This window comes from Schistocerca nitens, chromosome 11 (assembly GCF_023898315.1).
Source record: "Schistocerca nitens isolate TAMUIC-IGC-003100 chromosome 11, iqSchNite1.1, whole genome shotgun sequence".
In the NCBI taxonomy this organism is placed as follows: domain Eukaryota; kingdom Metazoa; phylum Arthropoda; class Insecta; order Orthoptera; family Acrididae; genus Schistocerca; species Schistocerca nitens.
In genome coordinates this window covers 70,948,152-70,959,501 of record NC_064624.1, presented here as the reverse complement: position 1 = coordinate 70,959,501, position 11,350 = coordinate 70,948,152, and the positions used below count along the sequence as shown (strand labels likewise).

The window sequence follows — 11,350 nt, the reverse complement described above, 5'->3', positions numbered from 1 at the left end:
CAGGCTTCCTGATTGGGTTTTCAGTGACTTCCATAAATCGCTTCACGCAAATGCCAGGACAGTTCTTTTGAAAAGGCACGGCCGACTTCCTTCAGCAACGGGACCGATGACCTCACTGTTTGGTCCCCTCCCCCAAATTAACCAAAAAACGACGTTAATTTGTTTTCCTAGCAGATACGCAGCTCTGATTCCAAGATTTTTAGAACGACCTCCTTGGTAGGTTCCTTCTTCCGCATTGATTGACTTTGACCACAGCAGCAGACGACTGTAGAGTTCGTGTCATGCGTTTGTACGGTATTGTGTTGTGTTTTCTGTGTAATATGTAAGTGATTTGATGGTGGAGACAGGAAATCACGGAAAGACACATATTGAGTGTGGTACTAAGTCAATACTTAATTTTTATTATCATTACAGCTAACTGCCTCGAATGAAGTAGTTTGCCAATGCCTTGTAATGGTGCTATAGTAACTGTTCGTACAATTACTATATTAGTTTAAAATCATTTATTGGGCACATTTGAACGATAAGTTTGTTTCACATTTAATTCTTGTATCATCCTTGGCGCTTGTGGTTATGGTTTGAGATAGCCTTAGAATTTCGTAAGTAATTATTTCAGGTTATGTGTATCAGAACCAAAACCTTGTTATTTTCAGTGAGCTTGTGTTTCCGCATTGCGAGCAGGAGGTGACTAGTGTTTAGACAAACACATTAGCGCACATTACGTACCTGTGCTGTTCGGCAATTACGAAGAATACCTGATCGACGCGTGGGTATGTAATGTGCTTGCTGTTTTCGTTCTGTCCGATAAAATTGCTAAATGTTTCCCGTGATTTAGCAAAAGAACCGCCAGATATTTTGATGTGTTGTCTGTAATTACCGGAAAAGTGTCTGTATGCTGTGGTGGTTAGAGAAAGTGAAGGTCAATGTGAAATACTTTGATTGACGAAAACAGACCCTCATGAAGTTCACACCCACGCTGCATTCATAATGTTATATTTACTTGTGTTGTGCATGCGAAGTTCGGTAACAATATTTGTGAAGAAGGAATAGGAACAGTAAGAGTTCACTGTAATCTAATCTGTAGTTCGCCCGGGTTGTAGCGCAAACAGTTGTACTGCCGATACATCAAATTCGTTAGCATACATTAATACACAGTATCAGGGAGTGGTTATGTTGATATGAAAGAGAATGCTGTAGAGGGAATTCATTGTGTTGCGTTTTCCATGGATTTTCAATGTGCCTATGTGCTCCCTAGTTCAGTAAATAGTGTTAACTGCTGTTTGTAGTAATGTGCACGTTTCAATCTATGGAAGGATATGGGAAATGTAATTGACTCTGTAAGGCCTAATGGGTATGTGTAATTGCCACCGACAAAAGCATCCGAAAACCACAGAACATTGTCATGGGTACGCTTATGAGAAAGTAATTTCACTAAGTCTTGTTAGAGGAATTTAATCGTTGTTAAATCATGACAGTCAAGAATCATTTATTTTTCTATGCAACGCGCAGGCAGCAGTGTGTGTGTTTTTAGTGACTGTGTAAAGATTGCAGCATTGCTCTATATTGAGTTGATAATGTTGAATATAGATGACTGTATAAGGAAACAGTTGTTAAAAATACATACTAAACTGACTGAAAAAAAGAAACTTCTGTCTCTATGGGTGGATTTTCATGTTCTGCTTTTCTGAATACTATGAGTAAATATGGGTTTATAGATTGATTGAAAGTGCAGCCAGTATGATTGAGAAATAATTATTTTCTGTTCTTGCATACGTTGTTAAGAACATAATTATAAACGTCTTACATTATTCTATATGTTAAGGATTTAGCAGGATACATTGACAGGCTTCGATATAGCTCGAGACTCATTTTAATATTTTATTCTTCGTACGTAAAATTGTCTACAGTAAATAGATTTGTCTGGTAAACTCACTTTATCTTACTTGCTTCACATGACAGTTAGAAATTTATGTGGAAAAAGAAAGTCAGCTACCATATTCAGAAAAAGACTGATTACCACAAGCAAATGCTACTAAGTAACAGCAGTAACTGAAAGTCATTTGTTTCCATTGTGTGGGGGTTTTTGTTTTCTCCCAAATTGAGTTTTGTTTTCCATTAATGGCACTGAGGCTTCAGGGTCCTCATAACCATTAAGTTGTAAATCAGTTCATTTTGTCAGGTTCTTTGTCCCTCAGCCATTTTTAAGTTTTTCATATGCATCGACTCATTTGCTGAAGCCAGAAAATACTCCCTGTGCACTATGTCAGATAATAACAATGTAAACATATCACTTTGGCTTTCTTGTTTTTCAGTGGCTTAGAAGGGCAATCATGGACTGCAAGGGAACTAGTTGGGTGAAAAAAGAGAAGAATGAAATATATGCTGAACCAGAATCCTTGGTAAATAGCTTCTTGTATTTTTTACCATTGTTTCATTAATATCTTTGTGCAATGTTGTGTATAAACAAGCAGATTACATGTCCTGTTTGTCAGATGAAAAATTTGGTATTGGCTGTTGGTTTTGTTTCTCGATCAAACGAAGTTGTGGCTGTTGGCTGTGCAACATATTTGCAATGGATTGGTGTCTTGTAGTATATGATGCTGCTCTCTAATATTTAATATGTTTCAAAATTTCTGCAGCTTATTGTTAGTGTGATGTTGGCATCCCAGTAGTCAATGATCACATGTTTGCTGTCTACTAGGAAATTGTCAAATGTTCTTGAGTTGTGACGTTAGCAATCACTTGTTACAAATTAATTTTCTGCTTTGTAATTTAGTTGTGTGTTGTTAATGTCTAGATTTGTTCCTTTTTTAGAAAGAGGTATTATTAATGGATATGATAAAGTAATATACGAGTGGACTCCACTTGCTAGAGTGCAGATGATTTAGCTACTACTGTAGATCAGTTGTATGGTTTGCTGGACGAATTGATCATATGCTATATTTTTGGTCAATTTTTAAGTTGACTGGAGTTGCTTTCTCAGACAAGAGGGATATATATGTGGATTTACTGCAAAGACAATATCTGGCAGTCTATTCGTCATGGCGCCTGATGGAGAGATCTAAACTCATGACCTACAATATTTCTTTCCTGGTGTATAATTTTTGCTATTGTTCATCTAATTGGTTTTATGCCCTCAAAGTTATTGTTAACAGTATTACCGTTCTTGATCTGTTTTTGTTTTGTCAGTAGGTATTCAGAATCTATTAAATATAGGGAAGTGGTAGGGGACCAAGAGTTGATGTTGAAATCCTTTGAGGAGCTTAAATACTATTAAATGAAAGAGCAGTTGGTAGTGTAATGTACAACCCTGAAAAGGAAATGGTGGTAATGCTGAAACTAAAAGGAAAAAAGGAGTGTTACAGTTTTAACAACATTACCACTCTAAATATTTAGTATCAAATAAATTACTTAAATGTTAATATAATCACAGAGTTAAACTGTGTGGGCTCAAGTATGACACGTCTGTAACATACAACATCTGCTTACAGCTTTGGAGATCATAAAAGGAGTAATTATAGCAGAATGTCACTGTCAGGTTCAGGGAAATTAAAACATGCTGAAGTTACTGTTACAGCTCACTCCTTGATTCAGTTTTTCTGAGATTAGTAGGATTTTCAATTTCCCATAGTGTGGCCATCAACATTTTATGGAAAATTCACTCCTCATCGAGCTTGTTTCGAAAATATATCCTTCATTTCTTTCTTCATCAAAGCACTGTAATTTGTTTTATGTAGCTAGATCAAAACACTCCTGTGACACTGTAAAGATGTCATTTGCTCTGAATTGTTCATCTTGAGAGTTTCTCTAGAAGCAGTGAAAACACAAATCTATACTCGCGCTAGACAACGTCAAGTAATAAAAGTAGCCTTGTCAGGTTTTTGTTAGCGTCAGCTGCCAAAGTCTGTGTCAAGTAGGACCTTACTCCCCCCCCCCCCCCCCCAAGAGAAGAAAAACTTTGTGCTTCGAATTACTCACTTACCTTTCTTTCTATGAACTTGGTGTGTGTAGTGTCGTGCTCATATTCAGGATGTTCATTCTTCTAGTGGTATTGTAGTTGGTGCATTGATATCAAAATGTCAGCAGTTGGTAAAGGCAAGTAGTTGTAGATATAGCACACATGCCTTTGCTGTACCAATCTTCTTATCACTTCTTTTTGAAACAACTTCGGAAGTGAGGACTATATTGCACATTCATATCATGTGTTACATCTGTATTGTAAATGTATCTGTTTTTCCATTAGCTTAAAGCTGTGTAACTGAGCAATTGCTGTTCAAGCTTTTCATGTGAGGTTGTATCTGAACTGGTCCAATGGTGACAAGCAAAACTCAGTTGCCTCAGTTGTGTTTTCCAAAGAACAGAGATATTAAAATCAAACACGGGAAATGTCAGGATAGAGTAATGATATACAAAGCATGCATTCCAACTCAACACATTGAGGAGACCTTAGGTTGCAGGTAGGTAGAATGAATTGACTGCTAAATATTTAAGCTTTTGGACAAGGTAATTCATATGAAATACAGAACAACACTAGGCCATGAACACATCTAATGTGAGTAGAAATCTGTTGTAGTGAGAGGTAAAGAGGTGCTGTGGGGTGGGAAGTGAGGGAGGTTAGGGGTGGAGGTGATGCTGTGCTGCCTGTGGTATTGCTCAAGGACATGGGGGGACAGAATAGGGTTGCTAGGTGCAGTGTTGGGAGGCAGTGTGGGGCATGGGGTGGGGAGGGGGGGAGAGTTGTGGGATAGGTGTGTGCAGTGCTAGAATGAGAGCAGGGTAGGGAATAGGTGGGGTGGAGCATACAGACTAGTGAACGTTGAGGCTTATGGGGATGACTGATATGTTGTACGAAGAGTTTCCATTTGCACAATTTAGAAAAGCTTGTTATGTGTGTACGTCTCTTTTAATGTGCTCCCAAAGATGGAATCTTTGCTCATCTTCAACCTACCCTGCCACAGAAGAAACAATCATTTCCTTCACTGAGCTCCACAGTCCCTGCTTCTTTACCATTTGGCACCCTGCTCATCATTGTCAGTGCTATCACCCTCAATGATTACATCCCCTGACACCCATAGCTTTCTGTTACTGAACAGTACCTTTCCCAGTGTCTGACTCTCTCCTAACCTACAGCCCCTACCTGGTGGCAATGACCAACTAGATTCTCACCCACAATTCTCCATTGAAGGCACCTCCTACAAACAAATCTACAGCACATCAAAGGGCATTTGTATGGCACCATGTTCTGCCAGTTCATTCATATGCCACCTAGAGGATTCCTTTCTAACCACCCAGAATCACAAACCCTTCACCAGATCAAGATTCGTTGATGACATTTTTATGATCTTCTTGGTTTGTTTATTGAACCTGATCTGATTAGGTCCATCAGGCCCTCTATTAAATTGGACCACGGTTTCACAAATACTGTACCCTTTTTGTATCATATTTTCCTGAAACTAAGTTTTAATATGACAAATAGTATTACAATGATTTGGGTGTCTCAATTAGCAATGTCAGTGAATAATACTATGAACTAAAAGTTAATACTGGCAGTACTTCTACTACTGCAGTTGATACCACTAGTGGTGCTAGTAGTGGTGGTGATGAAAGAATTTGGAGTGCAAGGTAGATTTTTTCTGATACAGTGTGTTATGGGAAAAGGAAATGTAAGGAGACTCCACCAGCTAAGAATATTGGGAAACAATGTGGTTGCAAGGAATATACTAAGGGTCACACTGAGGCCTGCACAGCCTAAAATTTCCTTTCAAGTGTTATCGCAGAAACAGATGTCCCATGCCTTGTCTTGTCAGTCACAAATACAGATGTGTCCAATTCCACCCATCTACTTTGATCCATGACATCACAAATATGGCAGTAACAACCATACAGTAAGACTCCAATATGGAACCTATGACGTCATTACGTAAACATGACAACTAACACGAAAATACAATTAAAAACCCAGACACACACACACACACACACACACACACACCACACACACACACACACACACACACACACACACACACACACACACACACACTCTCCCAGTGCACTGTGCACTTATTATTTTCCCTTTCTCAGTTTCTCTCCTCCCCTTCCCCTCTCACAGTACAGCTTCCCAAAACTGCCGTTAGCAACCCATACTGTCTCTACCACATCCTTGCATGATGTCAGAGAGAACACATTATCTTCCCCCCACCCCTCCTCCCACCTTTACATTGCTATCCCTCTCTCCCTGCCCCGTGCCGCCTCATACCTCACAACCCACCCTAACAGATTGTTGCTCCTGACAAAAGCAGATGGTCATGTCTCAGTTCTTGGAGACAGTGTGTGTGTGTGTGTGTGTGTGTGTGTGTGTGTGTGTGTGTGTGTGTGTGTTCTATTTCAGAAGAAGGGCTTTGTCCAGAATCTCAATTTTTGACAATCTTTCATTGTACATGTCTGTGAGTCAGTATAGAAAGCAAACGTGCCAAATTTCATGTTGATGGGAAAGTGAACTGGGAAAAACACAACAACCAAATCTGGATGAAAAGCCCTCAAGATTGGTGTACCTTATGTGAAAACTGAGAGTAGTGTTTGGTTGTAACACGCTCTGTATGTCATATTTTGGTTCCTTTGTCAGATACATGTTTATTCCGCTGATATCGGGGGCATAAAAAATCTGTGGAATATGCTAGGCAGAACATATAGTGGTGCCTGTATTTGTTTACCAGGCTTAGAATACTAATAGTTTTTGATATCTCTATGACTCTGCTGTGGGCATCAGGAAGAATGGTAAGGAATGTGTTGTCAGGACGCAGTTTACAAACAAGATACTGTAAGTACTGCAAACATCCACATCCCAAGGCATGGGCTAGCAAGAACAGGAAACTCTCACAAAGTAAATGACCTCAAAAGTTTTATTTATTATTCCCTCCCTGCTTCACCCACATCATTTTAAAATTTCAAAATAAAACTGTGTGATTGTCTAATAGAAAATCCATGTTACAATTAGTTGTATGGTGTGGGTATTGTTGATTTCAATATTAAAGATTCTGGTTGTACCCACTGATTTCTCTACACTATTGTTTTTTTATATGATGCACATTTCGTATAAAATAGTTACCGATAAGTAAATAAAGATTATGGGAGTAGGAAATATGATTCAAAGTAGCAGCATAGGAAAATGAAGTGCAAGATGCTAATAAATTTTCAAATTTCTTGTTACTGATCATTCATATAACTTTTAGATCACTACCATTGAAATGCACCGTACTGACTGTCACTGAGAAGGCCACTCTGAAAAGAATGAGTCATTTATTCTTTGGAAGTGTCATAGACTTAAAATATGTGATAATTTTTTGTAATATCTCTAAAATTGTCTTCTTAAAAGAACTCCTGGCAGATTTTTTAAATGGATGAGCAAGTTAACCAACAGGTAATTCTAGAATTTGTGTGACTGTATGAAATTAATCAGTGTTAATTTATGGCTCAAATTTGGTGAATATAATATAGATTGGCTTGATGCACTTTCCCATGCTAGACTACCCTCCACAAACCTATATCCCTTGTGTTAGTGAAATTGGTCCCTATGTTCCTCCCTCATTTGTTGTTTCGTTTACCCATCAAATCTTCAGCATTCTTCTGTAGCACATTCCAGATGCTTCCATTCTCATCTTGTCTGAATTGCCTATCATTTATGTTTGACTTCCATACAGGGCTGCACTGCAAATATCTTCAGAAAAGACTTCCTAACACTTAAATTTATATTAGATGTGAACAATCCTCTTTATTAGGCACATGTTCATTGATATTGCTAGTCTTCCTTTTATTTATTTCTTACTTCGGCCATTGTCAGTTACTTTGATCCCCAAGTACCAAAAGTTGTCTGCTACTTTTAATGTCTCATTTTCTAGTAGAAACTCAACATTGCCTGATATATTTCAGCTAGATTCCATTGCTTTTATTGATGTATGTCACACAATCTCCTTTAGTGATGATATCCAATTTTGCTCTTCTGAGTTTTACCTCCCACACATCCCTTCATTGACAGTTTCAAGATGCCTGTTTTGTTTGATAGAATTACATTGTCATTGGTAAATACACAGTTTGCTTTACTTTCTTCCAGATTTCCTTTGGGTCTTCGTCGTACAGAGTGCATATCAGATGTAGGCTACAAGCCTGTCTCATTTCCTACTCAATGCTTCCCTTTCATGTCTTTAAAGTCTTACAACTGGTGCCTGGTTTCTGTGAAAGTTGCAGACAAACTTTTGCTGCTGCCCAAATTCCAAAGAGTGCAGTCAACTCCACATTCTCAAAAGCATTTCAGTAAATCTGCAAAAGCTGTAAACACAATTTTTTCATTTCACTCATCTTCTAAGGTAAGCCATAGTATCAGTATTGCCTTGTATTACATGTTTCTGGTACCCAAAGTGATCTTATGTAAGGTTAACCAATTAAAAGCTTTTCCATTCTTGCAAGCATGTCATATTAATCTGATAATATTCACACCTGTTAGCACCTGCCTTTCTTCAAATTTGAATTATTACATTCTGGTTGATGTATGACTGTTCGTCAACTATCTCATATCTTGCACAAAAGTGGAATAATTTTGTCATGGATGGCTTTCCCATGTATCCCAATAATTCTGAGGGAATGTCATCAACTGCAATGGCCTTGTTATTATTTCGCTCTTTCAGTGCTGTATCAAATTCTGGTCATATTATGATATTTCCAGTCTTGTCTACAACTACCTCCTTTCCCCTTTCTTGCACAAGTTTGTTCCCCTTTGCCTTACAACCATTCTTGTTTAGCCATATTGCATGTTCTGTCAACATCATTCCAGTTATGTCTGTATTCCCTTTTGTCTGCTTAAATAGCTACATGTTTATATTTTCTCTTCTCATCAATTAAATTCAGTATCTCATGAGTTGTGAAGGTATTCCTACTAGGCCTTACTTTTAACCTATGTTTCCTCCTGCCTTCACTGTTTCATCTCAAAGCTGCCTATTCATCACCCAGTGTATACTTACCCTCTATTTATCACTTGTTGCCTAATGCTCATTTTCAAACCATCAATGAGTTTTGGTTCATGCAAGTTTATCCAAATCCCATGTACTTAAATTCTACTTTTACCATTTCTTCAACGTTACTCTGCAGTTAATAAAAACAACTCTAGCCAGAGTCCACATCTAGCACTGGGAATGTTTTGTAGTTTACATTCCTGTTTCGAATTTTTTTTTTTTTTTTGACATTACATAATCTGTTTGAAACCTTTTGGTTTCCCCATGTTATTCCACATACACACGCTTCTTTCATGATACTTGAAGAAAGTGTTTGCAGTGACTAATTCATGCAATGTGCAAAATTCTACCAGACAGCTTCCCCCTTTCAGTCATTTGTGCCATTGGATGTTCTCTTAGCTATTTTACATCCTGTTCCTACTATTGAATTACATTACCTTCTAGAATTGGCTGTCATCTTCCTTACCTATTGAATAATTACTCATCAAACTTTTTCCTATTCCATTCTTCTGCTGGTCTCGTTGCCATACAAATATCTACCACTGTTGTATTTTCTTCATGCCTATTTCAGCTATGGTAATTCAGTGTCATTGCTGTTGACAATAGCTTACTCATGTGCCTATTTTCTAGCTCATTACTAGGGCTCTTCCTGCATGACCCCTATTTGATTTTTTGTTGATAATCCTGTACTGGCCTGACCAGAAGTCCTGTCCTTTCTGCCACTGCACTTCAGTTCGTACTACAACTGAATACAACCTATCCATTTTTCCTATTTAAAGTCTCTAACCTTCCTAGGCTGTTGTTGTTGTTGTTGTTGTTGTTGTTTTCAGTCCAGAGACTGGTTTCGTGCAACTCTCCATACTACCCTATCCTGTGCAAGTTTCTTCATCTCAAAGTATGTACTGCAGTCTACGTCCTTCTGAATCTGCTTGGTCTCCCTCTTTGACTTTTCCCCTCCACACAGCCCTCCTATACTAAATGGGGGATCCATTGATGCCTCAGAACATGTCCTACCAACCGATCCCTTCTTCTAGTCTAGTTGTGCCATAAATTCATCATCTCCCCAATTCTATTCAGTACCTCCTCATTAGTTACGTGATCTACCCATCTAATCTTCAGCAGCACCACATTTCAAAAGCTGCTACACACACTCACACACTCACACACACACACACTCACACTCACACTCACACTCACACTCACACTCACACTCACACTCACACTCACACACACACACACACACACACACACACACACACACACACACACACACACACACACACACTCACATACACGTACATGCAGAGAGCTGAGACCGCATTGCCAAGCTGTGGTCTCAGCTCTCTGAGACTGCGATCGTGTGAGTGTGCGAGCGTGCCTGGGAGGGTGCACGTGTCTACTGCTGACAAAGGCCTCAATGGCCAAAAGCCTTAATTGTGTGAATCTTTTTATTGTGCCTATCGCGACCCAGCATCTCTGCTATATGGAGAGTAGCAACTTTCCTTCTCTGGTATTGTTACATTCCATCCTGGATTTTCCATTGTTTGATGTTTGCTTCTATTCTCTTCTTGTTTAAACTGTTGGTCGTCTGTCTCGTCCACTTCCATACAAGACTGCACTCCATACAAATACTTTCAGAAAAGACTTCCTGTCACTTAAATCTATACTCGATGTTAACAAATTTGTCTTCTCAAGAAAAGCATTACTTGCCATTGCCACCCTAAATTTTATATCCTGTCTACTTTGACCATCATCAATTATTTTGCTCCCCAAATAGGAAACCTCATGCACTACTTTGTGTCATTTCCTAATCTTAATCCCTCAGCATCACTGATTTAATTCGACTACATTCCATTATCCTTGTTTTGCTTTTGTTGATGTTCATATTATATTCTCCTTTCAATACACTGTTCCTTCCGTTAAACTGTTCTTCCAGGTACTTCACTGTCTCTGACAGAAATAAAATGTCATCGACGAACCTCAAAGTTTTTATTTCTTCTCCATGGATTTCAATTTCTGCTTCAATTTTTTCTTTTGTTTACTGAACTGCTTGCTCAGTATACAGATTCAATACCATCAGGGATAGGCTACAGCCCTGTCTCACTCCCTTTCCAACTGCTCTTTCCCTTTCATGCCCTTTGACTCTTATTAACTGCCATTTGATTACTGTACAAATTGTAAATAGCCTTTTGTTCCCTGTGCTTGACCTCTGCAACCTTCAGAATTTGATAGAGAGTATTCAAGTCAACATTGTCAAAAGGTTTCTCTAACTCTACAAACGCTAGAAATGTAGGTTTGCCTTTCCTTAATCTGTGTTCTAAGACAGGTTGTAGGGTCAGTATTGC

General features: G+C 38.6%; 1 protein-coding gene across 1 annotated transcript in view; it reads left to right on the top strand.

Annotated features, from left to right (window-relative positions):
- The first annotated feature begins 277 nt into the window (after window positions 1-277).
- The window catches only part of LOC126212651 (uncharacterized), a 108,990-nt gene continuing 97,917 nt past the window's right edge, over window positions 278-11,350 (top strand). Inside the window, exons 1-2 of the mRNA XM_049940076.1 lie at window positions 278-377; window positions 2,313-2,399. Of these exons, the coding sequence (XP_049796033.1) occupies window positions 2,331-2,399 (69 nt within the window). The 5' untranslated portion in view covers window positions 278-377; window positions 2,313-2,330. The remainder of the gene's footprint in view (window positions 378-2,312; window positions 2,400-11,350) is intronic.